This window comes from Jatropha curcas, chromosome 3, assembly GCF_041381405.1.
Source record: "Jatropha curcas cultivar XTBG-Jc1 chromosome 3, XTBG_Jcur_1.0, whole genome shotgun sequence".
Classification (NCBI taxonomy): Eukaryota; Viridiplantae; Streptophyta; class Magnoliopsida; order Malpighiales; family Euphorbiaceae; genus Jatropha; species Jatropha curcas.
The window spans coordinates 8036763-8056764 of NC_143153.1; the positions used below are offsets into that span (position 1 = coordinate 8036763).

Here is a 20002-nt window from a genome sequence, read left to right on the forward strand (position 1 = left end):
AAATTTATCTTGTTTTGGGACCTAAGATCACTTTGCATTGCAATTCTCTCTCCATTTCCCACCCTCCACTAAATTCCATGCTTTAAAATATCCCTAGCAAACAATAAACTCTTCCATTTATAGTTAGAATTATTACGAAAGCCAGCTTTGAAGTAATCCTCAAAAGGAAAATATTTTACTTTAAGTAACCTATGAACAAGAGTTTGAGCGTTGTTAAGAAGACGCCACCCCTGCTTGCTAAGAATTATAATTTTAAAACATAAAAGATCCCGAAACTTCATACCACCTTACTCTTACTTTGACACATCTTGCCCAAGACATCTAGTGGATACATTTAAAGACCCTATCCCTTTATCCCTCCACTAGTAAGAATTCATGATTTTCTAAAGGGAATCACAAATTGAAAAAGGAAAATGAAACACACTCATTTAATAAGAAGGTAAAGTTTGTGCCACAGACTTCAACATAATCTTCTTACCTACTCTAGAAAGTAGCCTGTTTTGCCTTGCATTTATTTTTTGCCAAAACCTGTCTTTATGAACTGCGAAAATTCACTTCTTATTCCTTCCAGTTAAAGAAGGAAAACCTAGGTAATTACCCCCTCCTAAAAGGTTGATTCACCTTTAAAATCCCAAAAATTCTATCTCTAGAGACATTTGGGCTAAAAATATGCTCGACTTTTGAAAATTAATAGTTTGGCCGAACGCATGCTCTTATCCTGCAAAATATCTTTGATTTTCCAACTCTCCATCTCAGTAGCCTGAAAAATAAAATAACATCATCTGCAAATAACAAATGTGAGAATTTATGACATCAGAAACCAACCCTATGCCTGTGAATCTAACCCTTCCTCTGAGCATCAGAAAGCAAAGCAAACATCCTCTCTGCACACATAATGAAAAGATAGGGGAAAAGGGGATAATCATGACGAAGACCCCTTTTAGGAGAAATAGGACCCACCTCCTCCCCATTGACTAAAATGGAATAATTTACAAAAGAAACACACATCATTACCTATTTAGTCCATTGAGCAGAAAAGCCTAATCCCAACATCATCTATTCCAAAAAAAACCCAGTCCACCCTATCATATAGGCTTTACTAATATCAATTTTCATAGCAATAGACCTAGTGGAACCCCAAGACAGATAATTTCATGCTATGAATAGTGTCAAATGCAACAAAAATATTATATGTTATTAAACAATGAGGTACAAAAGTTGGCTGACTAGGAGAAATCATTTGGGGGAGTAGTCTTTTTAATCTATTAGCCAATACCTTCACAACAATCTTATATAAAATATTGCATAAAGATATTGATCTATAATCTTTAATATTTTCTAGATTGAACTTTAAGGATTAAGATTATAAAGGTATCAAAGGGAGAGTGGAGAAGGTACCTTATTTTAACCAAGAATTACAACCAGCAGCAACATCATTCCAATTATGAGCTAGATTTTTGAAAAAAAAGTCGGATTTAATCCACTTGGACCAGAAGACTTATCCGGATGCATATAGAACACAACAGTATGAAATTCCGTAGTAAAGAAAGGAGCTGCATTATCCACATCAGATACCTTCTTGCTTATCTTGCTTATAATACTTCTTGGGCTAGAAATCATTTCTCAAAAAAGTTGAGAAAAATAGTCTTTGATTAATCCATTAATTTTGGTTGTCCCGCACCCATATCCCCGAATCTGACTTCAAATTGTTTATACGATTATACTTCTGCTTACCCTTGATACATGCATGGAAATATTTTGAATTTTTATCACCGTATTATAACCAATACAACTTAGCCTATTGTCTGCTACGCAACTCATCCTCTTACAAGATATTATTCCATTCGACCTAGAGAGAGTCATATTTAGTTAACGATATCCCTCCCTACCAGTTTTTGGGTTCTGGTCGACCATTTTCTAAATCAATCCCTTGATCAATTTTTTGGTTGATTTAATGACTAGCCATCAAAGTGACCATCCATACCATATTGCTTAGTGAAATTTTGTACCTCTTCCCTTGTAAAGATCATTCTGATAATATATGGTGATGAAAAATGTATTCTTTGAAAAATTTTATGACCACTTGTTGATTCACAATCTTCAATGGGAATACCTCTACCCATTGGGTAAAGTAATCGACCTCTATCAAAATGAAGCAGTGATGTCTGGAGAATGGCAGATAAAGTTTGCCAATGACATCAGTCGTTTATACCTTAAATGGCCAAGGTTTTATCATCGACTCCAAATTAATTACTAGAGCACTCTTGATTGACCCATGCTTCTGACACGCTTTGCACCTTTTGACATATTTATGGTAGTCCTCTTCCATCTTCATCAGCCATTAGTACTCGTACGTACTTGGTCAGAAGCCTTTTCAACATTGATGATCGCCACCTCAGCCATTAGCAGTACTTCTTCCTTTGAGTCAATGTGCAACAATAACTCCCCATCAAGGTACCTCTTATACCACTAGTCGTTATACTGCTAATAATGATTGGTCGTTCATGGGATCTTTTCTTCTGCATCAACCGATAGATTTTCAAGGTACTGTATGATCGGTCTTTTCAAGTCATCTGAAAAGTCAAAGGTTAGGCAATAACTATTAGTGGTGATATGACTGCTCAGTTCTAATGTCCCTTGGGAATATAAAATTGAATCCAGGTGACATTCAATAAAAATATCACAAAACTCGATCTCCTACCCATAATTGTGCTAAATGAGGTTGTTTTTATGGCTAAATTTTCAGCTAGCTCCATGAATTCAATGAGGAGGTGATGAAAACCACTTAGCAAATTCTTTATTTTTTTTATAGTACAGACTTAAGGCCTTAAAGGCACATTTGTATACATCCTTTATTTTCCTGATCACCAACAAAGAGTATCCTCAAACATGCACTTCCTATGCCCCTAACTTTATCAAGATCTCCATACCAATTATTAGTTCCTCATATTCAGCTTGATTATTTATGCTTAGGATCCCTAATATGAACACTATATTAGTTATAATGTCCAATAGAGAGATCAAGATGATCCATATTCCAGCTCAATCCTTTATTGTAGAACTATCAAACCAAAGTTGCCACTACTTATTTAGGATGGAGCCTATCAGTATTTTTAAAGGATCAATATCAACCATTGGGTGGTTGGCTAGAAAGTCTACTAAAGCTTACCTTTTACAGATTTTTGGATTACATATTTCAAAAGAAACTCTAACAGCATTACAACTCATTCACTTATTATGTTATTTATAACGGTCAAAACAATATGTGTAAGAGTAGTATACACACATACATAGTTTATTTATGGTTGTATATTCTTAACTTCAACCAAAAGTAATCCTTGACATAGGTAATATACTGCCCTTTAACTTCTATCCTGCTTATGAGCCAACACACTTTTGATGATTTATGGTTGACTGCTACGTATAAGATTCGAGACTCCTTTTTTTGAGATGGAGTCATGAACAATGGTCTTGTCAGATACCTCTTTAATTTATCAAAAACTTTCTAATTTGTACGATCTAGATCTGTATGGGCAATTCCTAATTTCCTGAATTTTCAAGAAAAGCAAGATGATTTTTCATGCTCTCCCCGAGTGTAGAGAGGTCAAATATGGATAGACACAGCTCTCATAAGTGCCTCCAGTGTGACATTCGCTCATTTGATGACGAATCCAATAAGGGTGGTTTTCTTGCCAAATATTGTTGGTAGCAAACAAACCATATTGATACGGATTTTCAAGCTTCCCACAATGATTTTATTTGTGGATAGCCCTTTTCATTTTCTAATTGCTTTGGAAACCCAAACTTTTCTTTTTCGACCCCCTTCACCAATGTGTTCAAATATTCATGTTGGTCGATTCTTTTATATAGCAACTTTGCCAAATCCTTTTGCCTTTGTTCCCTAATTTGACCTATATTATCTACTGCTTCAATGGCCTTCTCTTGATAAGCCTGCAACCATTCTTTGACTTTTTGAAAGCTGATATGATTCATCATCGACCACTCACTTCCATTGTTATTTTCCATGTCTCATCCTAGCATCGAGGATGGTCCATTGTAAATTAAAGTGTTTAGGTCCAATTTTATAAGTTGAATTGTTAAATGGGTCAAAATAAAAATTAAGAGTGTCACACAGTTTTTTAGTATAAAAGTTCAAAGATAAATTTATATATTTAGCCATTAGTTAATCTATAACTTTCATGTGTATGGAGTAAGTGTTTATCCCTAACATAGGCAAGAATTTTCTAAAAAAAAGGATGGAATATTGATTTTCTTTGGTTTCTTTTTTTTTTTTTTTTTTTTTTTGAGGATTGGGATGGAGAATTCAACAGATTGTAATGCACTCACCACTAGGTTATGCCTTGATGTGCAATTTCTTTGATAAATTTTGAAAGGTTTTTAATGGTAAAAATCAACCTTCAGCTTAAAAGGTTAAACTTTGATTGGCAAACGCAATGCTAGTGTTATACTATTATTTTTATACAATTGGAATAATTGGAAATCGGATATTACACAATTGAAATGTAGGATTTAAACGGTGAATCGTTCTATTATTTCTTAGCTAAAGAATTGAAATTCACTAACTCACAATGTTGAAGAAGATGACCAAATTAATGATTTGATCTTGAAAACGGTGTAAGAGGTTCCTGATGAAGTGGGCAGTGATGAAGGCAATTCATTTGAGAGGATATATTCCGTCCCATTAAAGTGTTAGTATATAAGAAAATAATTAAAATCTTTAATTATAGGGAAAATAAAAATATTCATTCCATCTAAAAAATATAGATTTGCTTCTATTTTCCAACATATTAAGAAAAATTAGTTATCATCTTCGTTTTTGAATATTTGTTACTTTTGGAATTTCACGTCCTTTAAAAACTATTAAATTTGTCTAAATTACGATAACCTATTAAGTAAGTTGATTATATTATCATTAATTTAATATATTTAAATACAAAATCTTTGAGAAATTGAAGCAATAATTATTGATCATATACAAATGTAAATATAAAAAAAATTATTACTCGTTGAAACCACAAATATAATAAGTATTTTAGAACATAATACTTTCTCAAATGTGATAAATATTTAGGAACAAAGGTAGTAATTTAATTTGAACGCTCAATGTTATCTATACATGTCTAAATAGAGAGAAAAAAGAGTAATTAAATCAAAAAGTAATTGCACATTCATGGAGGAATTGAACACTCAATGAAGAGAAAATTCATACTCCCTCCGTTCCACTTTAGTAACAACAAATAGACATTTTACTTTGTTTTACTTTAAGTGTTCATTTAGAATTTTGAAACTAAATTATTTTTTTTTTTCAAATTTATCCATATTTATTAGGTGTAATTTATTTTTATAATTACATTTTAGAAGCCCAATTTAGACATTCCATCGTGTATTTTTAGAATATCAATAAATTCCAACCAATTAGGGGTGAGATTCAGACAATATGGAATTGAATGACCTTCATTCCAATTTCGTTCCAAAATAATTTATAATTTGAAATTGCATTCCATCCATTCTAAAAATTTAAAATTTTATTTCGTACTATTCCAATGAAATGCATTTTGGCATTTAGTAATTCCAAATTTCTTAACTATAAATACAAATATAACATATTATGACACTTTTTAAGATGTAAAATTTTAAATTTAATAAGGAATAATTATCATATTTTTATATATGCATACTAAAAAGACATAATTAAATTTTAAAAATAATAAATTAATATCACAGATAAATAAAAATTAAAATATTTAATCCTACGTATTTATAGATAGTATATATACTTCATCCTTAACATTTAATAATTCAATTTATATAATTAATAACTTATAATTAATAATAATAGTATTATAAAATCAACAAAAGATAATACCATTCATATTAGGATATATCAATATATGTAGTCATTATATTCATTAAAAAGTGTTAAATCCACAGAAAAATATTTCAAACCATATAATCTAACAAAAAGTAAGACATCACAACTTAAAATCATAATTTTCAACCCAATAAAGTATATATGAGTATTCAAGCACATAGAAAATATATTAATTACTAATTAGGGTTAGGGTTAAAGTATTAGATTACACTACGTAGTTTTAGAATTAAATAGAGGTTTTCTTAAAAATATGAAATCTTAAAATTTTTATTCTAATCTTTAATTTAATATTTTATTTTAAAATATATAATTACAAACTAAAGAATAATAAAATAAAATTTTGATATATGAATTGAAATATGGAATTTAATTTTTTATTTCCATTTCATATTCTATTTACCAATATTTTAAAAATTGCATTCCATTTTAAATTTCGTATTCCAAAATTTCATTCAAATTAACATTTGGTTTGAAATTTCGATTTTGATTGGAATATTTCGATCCAAGTTATATCCTATTAATCATTTTTCTTAATCATTGTGAAAAGAGCAAAGGTTGCTATTAAAATGGAACAGAGGAAGTACTATCTTTGTTCCATAATAATTGTCACATTTGGAATTTCATATCCCTTGAGAAAATCATTAAATTTATCTAGCTTATGATAAATTCTTGAGTAAATTAATTATATTATTCTTAATTTAATATATCCAAACATAAAATTAAATTTTAGACTCTTCAATTCTCATATTTTGTGATGGAGAGATTTTGGAAACATAAATAGGCAGCAGTAAATAAAGAGAGAAAATTTTTTGAAGAATTGGAGCAATAATTATTAGTCATATATAAAAGATAAACATGAAAAAAATAATTTAGTACTCCTTGAAATCATAAATGCGACCAGTATTTCGGAAAAAAACTATTTTTTAAAATGTGACACGGAAACAGTAAAATTAAAGTAATTAAGTGAGATGAAATGCAATAAATTTCCTTGCAAGCTAAATAAAAGAGATTTTCGGAATTCCACCGAAAAATTATTGCAAATTGTCATTTTCAATAGAAATTATTTATTTTTTCAAAAAAAAAAAGCAGAAATTGTTTATTTCTTAAACCTAATTAATGAATTTTACCGAAATTTAATCAAAATTAAAAAACATTTTACTACATTTTAAATTATTTAATTATTTCATTAATTATCGTGTAAAAACCATAAACAACCTATAAAAATGAATGGGAGAATATATATCATAGTTCCGGGTGAGCCCAAAACGTTGTCTTTTTCTTTCCCTATATCTATTGGCATTAAATGAGACTAACCCGTTAAGGTTTTGCATAGCAGTGGCCATTTACAACTTTCATCCCTCTCTTGCACCTAATTGGGTATAACACATTTAGGCATTTTTGCAATAGATAATTTAACCTTGGTTTTTTGAATTGGACTAATTAATATTTTCTCTCAAAAAACATTAAAATTCAAAACAAGATAAAAAAACAAATCAGCCAAGTAATTGAGAAATCAAAATAAAATTTTACTGGCTAAAAAAAGAAATTATTTATTTAGTACTATCAGATAAATGAAGAAATTTAAAAAAATTTATTAATTTAAACACTTTCAGTAAAAGTTCTGAGCTCAGCTGGATACCATCACATGTGTGAAAAAATTATGGTGTATTTTGTATATTACAACGGGAAAGTCAAACGCAGCGTTGCGAGCATTGGATATAAATATGGAGAAAGAGAGAGAGAGAGAGAGAGAGAGATAACTGAAGTCTGAACACAGTTGCCATAGAAACCAGATTTAGGAATAAATGACGGTGGACCTTATCATCTCAAAAATAAATACCCAACCGGCAATTTTTCATAAAAATTGCTCCTTCCAATTCATTTATATAAATACAATTAACTTTATACACAGATTAAGGAGTTAGTTAAACTATAATTTTTAGTCAAATCTTTCATACTTTGCCCCTAATATTATATTAATTGAATGTTTATTTTGAAAGTCAAATATATTATGCCAATTTATTCTCATAAACACAATTAATGACTTATACCCATAATTAAAGGGTGAATCACAGCAAAAAAATTACTCATTCCCCTAATTAATGTCAAGTTTTACCTCTTAATCAAAATTTTAAATTTGCCACTCCTATTTTTAGCGCAAATTTTTTGTGGGAAATGAATTTAATTTTCATTTAAAAAATGTGGACACTTAATAAAGAAATTATGTGCAAATAACCTGATAAGGATTAAAGAAGCCAGCAACAATGGAACACAGAGTGTTTACAGGAGATGCCGTTTTGGGATAGCATTCCCGAATCTCATACTGTTTATTCATATATCTGTGTTAGTATTTATACAAGAACTGAACCAATCACAGAGTTGTGTGTGTTGGCATTCTGTTAGAGTCTAGACTAAACTAACATGCCTGTGAGGATACAAAATACAATATATACACTTTACACCCCCCTCTCAAGCTGGATTTGGAGAGAAATCAACCAATCCAAGCTTGCAAACAAAAGTCTGAAATGGCTGATTAGATAAAGGCTTGGTGAACAAATCAGCTAATTGAAGTGAACTGGGGAGATAGGGAGTACTAATAAACCCAGTTTGTAACTTGTTGCGCACCACGTGACAATCAATATCAATGTGTTTAGTTCTTTCGTGAAAAACGGGGTTAGCAGCAATGTGCATGGCTGCTTTATTGTCACAGTGCAAAGGTATTGGTGTAGGTACAATAATATGAAAATCAGTAAGCAATGAAGATAACCATTGTAGCTCACAAACAGTGGATGCCATTGCCCTGTACTCAGATTCGGCAGAAGAACGACTGACGGTTGGTTGCTTCTTCGATTTCCAAGAGACCAACGAAGGACCCAAAAAAAATACAAAATCCGGTAACGGACCTCCTTGTGTCAGCACAAGCTGCCCAATCGGCATCAGAGAATGCCCGAAGCTTGAAATCATTCGTGGCAGACAGAAATAAACCCTTAAGACTTGTGCCTTTCAAATATTTTACAACAGCCAAGGCTGCTTTAAAATGCTGTTGGTGTGGAACCTGCATGAACTGACTTAATTGCTGAACAGCAAAACTTATATCGGGTCGAGTAAGAGACAGGTATAACAATCGACCAACAAGACGGCGGTAGCAGTCAGGATCCGGAAGAGGATTGCCCATGTCAGCTGTAAGTTTTAGCCCCTGAACATAAGGACTAGAAATGGCTGTGGCATCCTGTAAACCAGTATCGGCCACAATATCCGAAATAAACTTATGTTGCGTTAACAACATACCATCCGAGGACCGAGCAATTTCAATACCCAAAAAATACTTTGCAGGACCAAGATCTTTGATAGTGAACTTGGTATGTAAGGATTCTTTCAAAGCAGTAATCAAGTCAATCGAAGGACCTGTAATAAGACAATCATCAACATAAACCAAGATAGCCAAAAAGGCAGGACCTTGACCTTTAGTAAACAAACAATGATCATAAGATGACTGAGTAAACCCCTGTGTGAGCAAACTAGAAGTCAATTCTTTGTTCCACTGGCAGCCAGCTTGCTTCAACCCATAAAGGGACCGTTGCAACTTACAAACTTGTCCAGGCATAGCTTTCCCATAACCGGGCGGCACCTGCATATAAATGTCTTCATCAAGAAACCCATGTAAATAGGCGTTGTTGATATCAAGTTGATGCACGGGCCATGTGAAAGCAGCTGCAACGGTTAAGAAAACCCGAACAGTAACCAATTTAGCCATAGGAGAAAAGGTCTGGTTGTAATCCAAACCGAGCAATTAGTTATAACCCTTGGCGACAAGACGAGCCTTGTAGCGTTCGATGCTGCCATCTGCATTATACTTCACCCTGTAAATCCACTTACAACCAATAGGAGTGACATTAGGAGGTAAATCAGTGAGCACCCAAGTATTATTTTGTTCTAATGCAGTGAGTTCCTTATGCATGGAAGTTACCCAATTAATGTCATTTTTAGCTTGATTATAATTACAAGGTTCAATAATCTTGGATATTTGAGCAACAAAAGACAAATGAGAGGTAGAAAAATGGATATGAGAACCGTTGGTTGAATCAGTGACAAAATCGGTTAACCATGGAGGTGGATTGCGAGACCGAGTACTTCTCCGTAATACTGGTTCAGAAACAATAGGTACAATTGCCAAACCGTCGCCGGAACCAACCTCAGCCATCGAATCACTACTAGAACCAACCTCAACCGTCAAACGTGGCTGCTGAATGATATCAGGCGGACCACTTTCTGGATGTTCAATCAAATCAGGAGGCAGTGATATTATATCAGCGATCGGTAAAGGAGCAGTAGAGGGAAAAGTGGAAATAGGGACATCCTGATCTGTAATACATTTAGGCAAAACAAAATCTGTGATACTGTCAGGTTTAGAATGATGAAATGGGAACACATCTTCAAAGAAAAACACATCCCGAGAACTGAAAAGAGCTTTGGTGTGCAAATTATAAAGTTTATATGCTTTTTGCTGCTGAGCATAACCAAGTAAAACACAAGGAGAAGCCCGAGGATCAAACTTTCGCTTGTGTGGTAAAGTATTGGTAGCAAAACACAAACAACCCATAGTTCGAAAATAACTATAATCAACAGATTTGCCATGTAATCTTTCATAGGGTGTTTGCCAATTAAGATTTTCGGAGGGTAACCTATTAGCAATATGAGTAGCAGTCAACAATAATTCAGACCAAAAGGAAGATGGAAGATTAGATTGATAAAGTAAAGCTCTGGCAATATTCAAAAGAGTGCGATGCTTTCATTCAACAACTCCGTTTTGCTGCGGAGTGTGAACACAAGACCGTTGATGTAAAGTGCCCTTTTCTTGAAAAAATGAATTGCAAGCAAAATTAATGAACTCAGTGCCATTATCCGATCGTATTATTTTGATAGTCTTGCCATAATGCGTGAACACATATTGAAAATAAGACTTTAGAGCTGTCAATACCTGATCCTTACTTTTCAACATATATGTCCAGCAAAACCGACTGAAATCATCAACAATCGTCAACATATATACAACATTAGTGACAGATTTTAACTGATAAGGGCCCCATAAATCCACATGAATGAGATAAAAAATATCCACAGTAGTGATTGTGCTAGTTGGAAACGGCAAACGAGTTTGTTTTGCAATGGGACAAATTGGACACATCAAATCAGCATAATCATATTGAAAAATTCCAGGAACATGTTTCAATCTTTTATGTGCTATATGCCCCAAACGAGCATGCCACAGCATTGTTAAATGCCTATCGTGATTATTACAACTAGCAGCAGAAAAACAACTACTGCGTTTATTAAAAGAATCACTTGTCAAAAAATAAAGGTCTTCAATAACCCTTCCTTCTCCCAACACCTTCTTAGTCAGTAAATCCTGGAATACACAATGTTCAGGAAATGAGTGGACCGACAAACGGCAAGTTCTAGTGACCAAACTGACGGACATGAGATTGCAATTAAATGAGGGAACATATAAGACATTGTACAAAGTTATTCGATCATTTAATTTTATATTCCCTATATGTGTCACTGATCTGGTAGAATTGTCAGGTAACCGAATGGTTTTAGGTGGTTTTAGCTCAATCACTTGATCATAAAAGGACAGCTTAGGTGTGATGTGATCAGTTGCTCCAGAATCAATTATCCAATTATCCTTGCAATTAAAATCAATGCCAAAAATAACAGAATTAAGTAACGTACCTGCGAAGTTCACATTTTTGATATTCCCATCATCTTGATCAGCAAAGCCACCCTTGGACCTGAGAAACTTTTGGAACTCTTGCTGTAAATAATCAGAGACATTGTTATTAGCATTGGGTACATCATTTCCTTTCTGATTTTGACTATGTTGTTGTAGTGGAGACTCTGCTTCTGCAATCTGTGAAACATTATTAGCAGCATAATACTTGCGCACGTCCACCCCCCTACTCTTCTGTAACTCAATAAACCAGTCAGGATATCCATGAATAGAGAAGCAATCATCAATCTTGTGCCCTCCTGTTTTGCAGTTGGTGCAATACTCCTTCTTCCTATCCTCTTTTCTGGTGTATGATGAATTTCTGCCACTGTTCTTAATTTTATTTCTATTTTCGGAATAACTACTGCTACCCCTTCTCGCCATCATAACTGCTGCCGTTTCAGTGGATGTGATATTGCTGGTCTGTACTTCCCTTTGTTTCTCTACACTCATCACCATGGAATAGGCTTTGTTAATCGATGGAAGAGGATCTTGCAGCAACACTTGATTCTTCACGTTATCATATTCATCCCCTAAACCCATCAAAAATTGCATAAGCCTACGATTGTTATCATAATCAGTGATAGTTGTACCAACCTCACAACATACTGGTAAAGGTGCTAAACATAAAAGCTCATCCCACTTCTTCTTAAGCTTTGTATAATACTCTTGTACAGTATCATCTCCTTGCTTGTAACTGGCGATCTCCCTTTCAATTTGATAGATCATCGGTCCATTACTCTCACCATATCGTTGCTTTAACTCATCCCATAAAGCTTTTGCGTTTTTGCAGAAAACAAACGCATCAGATATATCTTTGGCCATGGCGTTTAGCAACCATGAAACCACCATACTATCTGCAGTCAACCATTTATCATAATCGGCCGACCCAGATTCAGGTGCTTTGATCTTCCCATCAATAAAACCCAGCTTCTTCTTTGCTCTTAAAGCAATCTGAACTGATCTGCTCCAAGAGAGATAATTTGGTCCTCTCAAAGGTACACTCACAAGGCTGAATCCAGGCGCCTCCGAACCATGAGTATGATATAGATCATCCTCAGTTGATTTGGTGTTGATCGCAGCAATGATCTTCGCCAGATCTTCTGGAGACATCATCGTCTCGATTGTAAATTTTCTAACTTATGTACTTTTCTCAATTTCAGGCAATCGAAACAAGGTTTCGATTAATACAATTACCACGGCTCTGATACCATGATAAGGATTAAAGAAGCCAGCAACAATGGAACACAGAGTGTTTACAGGAGATGCCGTTTTGGGATAGCATTCCCGAATCTCATACTGTTTATTCATATATCTGTGTTAGTATTTATACAAGAACTGAACCAATCACAGAGTTGTGTGAGTTGGCATTCTGTTAGAGTCTAGACTAAACTAACATGCCTGTGAGGATACAAAATACAATATATACACTTTACATAACCTTTTTGGAGCTAAAATTTTGATAGCATCAATTGTCTCTTCAAATTCCTTCCAAATACCCACTTATAAATAACTTCAATTCAATAGCTAACAATCATTGCATACGAATTACAGTAAAAAGTCTAGTGAACTGCCTGCAAACATGTTATATCCATTTGATTTGAATCTATAACTTCCTGATTAGCCCATAACTTTAGTAGATGTGTTGACTCTGACTGTTGGTCCCTTAAACTTAATCGATTTAAATGCAAAAGAAAATAAACAATCATCGTATCGAGCTTGAATTCACACAATCCGCTTCTAGCGTGAGTGTAAAAAAGGGAGCAAAGAAAAAGAACACGACAGAAGGAACCAAAAATTTAGTGAAAAGCATGCTTATTTCTGAAATGCAAGAAGGAGTGTTAGATTCGCACCTATCGAGAAAGTTGTGCACACATTGTCTATTTCAAAAAAATCAGTTTATAGAGTTTGACATATTGCAAAGAATGGTGCACTAGTTACAAATGAGATGAATGGTCTTTGCTAACATATTTGACATGAGATGAATGGTAATCGAAGTTAATATAGAAACAGTGAAGGACAGCAGCAAAAATAGTGCAATATCCTATTGCAAACATACTTGCCATGTGGTATTAGTTTCATATGCTTTAAGGGATAAATGATATTTAGTAGTTCAAAAAATATGGTCTTTTTGTTTAAAAAGTGTACTAGTTGTCTTTGTAAGATGTTGCTTCAAATCATTTTCTGGATAATAAAAAAATGTTCTCAAATAGTGCAAATGTGGGTGTTTTTATGTCAAGTATTGCACATATATTATTATTACATGTATTTCTTATTTCTAACTGTATATAAAAAAATAAGCAGCAATCTTTGTTAAGTAAATGTTTGCAAAATTTGTAAATGCATGCAATTTTGCTTGAAACGGTGAGAATAATACAGCTATGAATTGATTAGTCAATCATATTTAATGCAATAGTTAAACTTTGTCCGCCACTTTCTTATTTTTCTAAAAAGGAGGTACTCTAAACAAAGCAAATCAAGAGTATTTTAGATTTTGCATTTTGCCCATAGTCCAAATTAAATAACTTTGTCTATATAAATAAATCGGTTATGAGTAAAAACAATAATTGAGTAAATTATTCTTTAATTAATATTTATTTAATTAAAATAAATTTTTTTTAATAGTTGAAACAAAGCTTTGTGCAAATATCTGAAATATAGTAAAATTGCAATAAAGTAATTAATGGTACTTTGGTTTTCTAAATGTGTCATCCAAATAAAATAAAAAAAAGGCAAAATTGTCAAATCCAACAAAATAGAGGGAGCATAATCATAATTTGACTTTAACACACAATAAAAAAATTATGCTCCCTTCCTCCAAAATTAAAATTAGTTATTTTAATTAAAAATGTAAATTACATATATTTTTTCCATTATACCTCTACTTTAATATGAGATATGCTCATTAATCTATTATTAACCTTTTCCGTCAATCAAGATTAATTATCTAAGGTTGATTGACATTTTATTTTACCCTTAATCTAAGGTTGATTAATAAATCTATTATTGGAGAATTGATTTGTTAAATAATATTTGTATGCCATCTAAAGTGGAGGCCATTTGTAATATCCCGCTAAGCTCTAGAAGAGAGACTAATGTGTTGATTTGGCCTAGTAACAAGTCTAGATTTTTTCTGATGAAATCAATATATCATCTTTGCCCTCGATAGGTTTGAATGGTGTAAAGGAGAAACATCTACGAGCAATGATAATCATTTTTTCTGGAAGAGAATTCAGAAACAGAAGCTTCCACCTAAAGTGAAACAATTCACTTACAGGGCTTGTAAAGCTTTCCTTCCAACGAGTTAGAATTTGGTGCGAAGGGGAGTAGATAGTGCAGAAGGCTCTTACAGTACCTGAGATAGTGCAACAAGCATTGGGTCTACTCCATGATTTTCATGGACCTGAGAGTCCTAGAGATAAGCTTCTCACTTGAAACTCCACCAAAGCTTAGTCTCCACCTCCATCGGATATTGTTAAAGTAAACTCAGATGCTACAGTTCAGGCGTACGGGAGTATGGAATTTTGTATAGTTAGTCGAAACTCAAGTGGTAAAGTCATGGCCTCAAGACTGAAGAGGATACATAATGCTCTCTTACTAGAGGAACCCGAAGTTGAAGCTACTTTCTTTGTAGCACAAGGAGTAGTAGAGTTGAGGTTCAATTCTATAATTCTCGAGATTGATTACCTCTCTCTGGTTCAGTGTATGAATAGTACTAATATCCCCTCCTCAAAGTTTGAAAATCGAGTCATTAACCTTAAAATGCTAGCTGAATCTTTCTCTTCCTTTAGCTGTTTGCATGGTATACATAGTGCAATAATGTAGCTCATCACCTTTCTAAACAAGCTCTTACCAATGATGTTGAATAGCTCAATATTATAAAGGAAGTTCCTCTGTCTATAAACTATTTTGTTTTGATGGATTTGATTCCTTATTTCTATAATAGATACACACACATATCTATATTATCAATTTTATGTACATCATTTAATATTGGCTAAATCACCAAAAGAGCTTGAACTTTTATGCTTTTGGCAAATTTAGCCAATACTTTTAACTTTGTCAATTATAGAGTCCATTCAGAGTTTATCAGTTTATTTCTTATTTTGCGATTAATTGACCTCACAACATACTAGTTCTCATCTATGTAGTCATTCATTGACCATTTATTCTTGCTTTTAGAATTTAAGTTGTAGAATTGTGTTGTTAAGACAATCGCCTTTCCATTTCATTGTAAGCTCGAAAGAATTTGCGATAATTAACAGACACTTAGTGGACGCTCAGTAAGCAACTCGTACCGTTAGCAATCTCAAGGTCCAGTAAGCAGGTTTCTTCATCCCATGAGCTACATTACTCGACCACATCTAATTAGACTCTAGTGAAGGTCAGAGTTGACAATAAAAATAAGTACAAGGTATTGATTGATAAAATTAAAAGTTCAGGCTTTTTTTGGTGATTGAGCCTTTAATATTAATAAAAGATTTTTTAGGAAAAAAAAACTAAATAAAAGCATAGTTTAACTATATTAATTAGTTTTTCTTAATCCATGTGAAAGTCAAACTAAGCTTATATATGGAATGGAGAAAGTGTATGACACATGTTTTCAATTTTGAAAGTGGTGGTCAATAAATAATTACATTGAAAAATAAAAAGTAATTGATAAGAATGAGAAAATTATTTTTTAATGAGTAACTTTAAATATGAGTATAATAGAGATTTCATATTAACTACTCACTCCATTCCGTTCAATTTGATAATTTTTGACTTTTCACAAGAATTAAGAAAATGATTTAATCACCTCAATTGTAGAAAAAAAAATTGAGGCAATTGACTAAATTACCTTTTAATCAATGCTATTTTGATTGGTACAAAATTTAATGCAAATATCTAGAAAAAAGTAAAATTGAAATAAAATAATTAAAATTACTTTAATTTTTTAAAAGTATCATCTAAAATGAAATAAAGAAAGTCATAAATTATTAAATTTCTGAGAGAGTGATTATACAAAAAAAAAAATTCAAAATATGTTTGGATTAAATCAATTTGATCCAATCGTGACTTAATGATTTGATATTTTGTCCAATTTTAAGAAACTTTTTTATTTTTAATTTCATCCCGAGTTGTAAGCCGGCAAGTAAGTACAGAAGCATGTCTTGAGTCAAAGGGAAGGTTGCAAGTAAGGTCAAATCCCCTAACCTAATTTTCTTTCCCTTATAAAAAAATCTAGTCAAGGTTGTTTCTAGATTTTGGATGCTTATTTCTTATACAATGCAGATTACTTGGCTAACGAAAGAGAAAGGGAAAAATCTGAGACAAAATGAAAATTGAGAGAGAGAGAGATTGACAGCATATTTATCTTTATAAATATATAATTTTTAAGGCATAAATGCTTACGTGGAAACATATAAATTATTTAAATTAACACAAAATAGAAAGAAATATAATTTTTTTAAAGTTACATTCAATTTAAATAAAAAAAATTATATAATTCGCGCATCGTGCTAATATATGACTAAGAAACATATATTGTATTGTTTTTCTATAAGGGTAATTACATCAATTTAATATTATAAAATATTATTTCCTCTATCACTAACAAATTACGCTCTAAAAATAACACCATTCTAAATTTTTAAATAAAAAATGTAAGTTCCTTTAAAAAAATTTTAAAAAAAGAGTAAAAGATTAGTATCCAAACATAAATTAGAAAAACTATAGTTAAACATCCGCAAACATAAATTAGAAACAAATATATAATTAAATATCTTCATGTGAGTTACAATAACTTTAGTCAAGATATTTATGGATTATTCAATCAATTTTCATCATCGAGATCATCAATATCATCTCATCCTTCTAATTCTATTGGATCAACATCATCCTCCTCCTCAATATCTAAAAAATATAAAGCAAATATATAATTAAATGTAATTTCAAACAATTTTATGTACTCAATAGTCCAAACAATCTTTGATATGCATCTCCATCATCCTTTAACTATTCTTCTTGAACCGCACTTTCATGCTCATAATATATTGGTACCTTCCTCTTTTTTTTTTTTTTTTTCCATGATTAGAAATTCAATTTTGTTAATTAATTCATAATCAATTAGATTACAATATATCTTTTTTTTATTAATGAATCAATTACAAGCATATGAGAATATTATTTTTATGCAAGGACTAAAATTTAAAATAGTATATGAAAAAAATGTCTCACATATCTTGTAAAAGTAAGTTTTTATTCACAAGCTCGGCCCTAAAATATCATATTTGATTAATTGTAAGGGAAATGATTAATTAAGGAGTTTGTTCAAGTATGTCGGCAATTTTCTTAAATATTAATCCATTGAATGGCTAAAATTCTATTCCATTATTTGAGATTTAAGTTGTTAATAGATCCAAACTACATAAATAAAATAGTGTAATTTTTAAAATACAAAAATAAAATAATTAATTATTTCAAAATATAGAGACAAAAATACAATTTTTTTTTCTCTTTTAATTCATATGTATATCGGGTTAGTACTATGATTTCATTAGCACTAAACTGCTTAAACAGCAAATAATCAATGGAAGGATAATTTCCTTTAACAGAGACAAACTACAAGGATAAAATAGTAATTTTGAAAATGCAAGGATAATTTTTAATTATGCCAAAACATAGGGATAAAAATATAATTTTTCCATTAATTTTACTCTTATTAAGATATTTGTACTAAACTTTATTTCAATTAAACGAGCATTAATTATAGGAGTGTAAATTTGTCAATTATCCTTTTTTTTTAAAAAAAATAGTGATAATTTAATTATTTTATCAACTCTTGTGAAAAATCAAAAATTGATAAATTTAACGGAATAAGGGAATAATTAAGTGGGAAAAGGTTTTTGGCTCATGGTGATCCAGGATCATAGCACTTAAAATGACACTTTTATCCAGATTTAGTATGTCAAATGTTACTTTCATCCTAACTTAAAATTGGTAAGTTTGACATGAAGAGAGGGTTTTAAAATTTGAATTAATATTTCTCTTTTGTCATTTAATAACTCTAGACAAATCATTAAATAAATGAGATTATCAATGCACATACAGGACATTTATTTTGGTTTTACCTCATCAATTAACAAATCATATACTTTCAAGTGTCTAAGTAATTTATGAGACATAAATAATCATATACCACTTAATTTTCTTTTAACTTGTTTTTTTTAAGCTACAATTTGTTATATTTGAAATCAAATGAAATTAAAACATTCAAATTAAAATTAAATTAAGTAACAATTAAATAAGTAATATTTATTATATTTGAAAACTAGTTCTACATATAAATTCATTACGCTAATAAGTGCATTCAAGAATAATTAAGTTGTGAAATGCATAAAAAAATTGTGAATATTTTGTGAAATTTTGTGTGTATAAAGATTGTTAAATTAGATGAATTAAAATTTTAATTATAAATTAGAAAAATAAGAATTATTATGATAAGAAGCGTGTGTTAAACATATATTGAAAATTTAAATACCAAACACGAAAATAAATATTTTGTTTGTAGGTGGGGTAGATGAATTAAAATTTTAATTATAAATTAGAAAAATAAGAATTATTATAATAAGAAGCGTGTGTTAAATATATATTGAAAATTTAAATACCAAACACGAAAATAAATATTTTATTTGTAGGTGGGGTGGCAAAATGGTGAACAAATAGTAAAAAATGAGCAAATAAAGGGTTGAACACTTAACCTAAATATATTAGTAGTAAACAAACCATTACTTTTTCCTCTAGACTACCCTCATTTAAGTTTACTTTATACTTTATGAAGTCACATTTAACAATTAAGTTAAATTACATTCAATTTTTTTTTGAAGGTACATTTAAATTGAAATTTAATGAAGTAACAATTAAATAAATCAAACTTGGTCACACTTGAATCAAATTAAATTTAGATAATTTAATTCAAATTAAATTAAATTAATTATGTCACACTTGAGAGTTATAACTCAAATGACATATAAGCACACATTTTAGCATAAGTAAAATCTCAGGATCAATTTTTGTACAAATCATTTTGACACTTATTATACATTTTTTTTTATAATAAGTCTATAGCATGTTCTCTACATATAAATTTTAATGCATATAGATAAAGACAAAAACTTGAATGGTTAATTTACACTCTAATTTTTTTAAAGGAACTTACACTCTATTAAATCATATTTAAATATCAAATTAAATTAAGATATCTAAATTAAATTTAAACGGAGCAGCAATTGAGTAGTCACACTTGAATCAAATTAACTAGACATTTCTCTTAAAAATTAAATTTCTTTTCTACTCAT

The 20002-nt window shown here is 31.1% G+C and overlaps 1 protein-coding gene across 1 annotated transcript; it reads right to left on the minus strand.

Annotated features, from left to right (window-relative positions):
- Window positions 1–10682: 10682 nt before the first annotated feature.
- On the minus strand, window positions 10683–12488 carry LOC149497466 (uncharacterized). The gene has a single exon (XM_089718916.1). It carries the CDS (start codon window positions 12486–12488, stop codon window positions 10683–10685), a length of 1806 nt encoding a protein of 601 aa, XP_089575042.1.
- Window positions 12489–20002: the final 7514 nt, after the last annotated feature.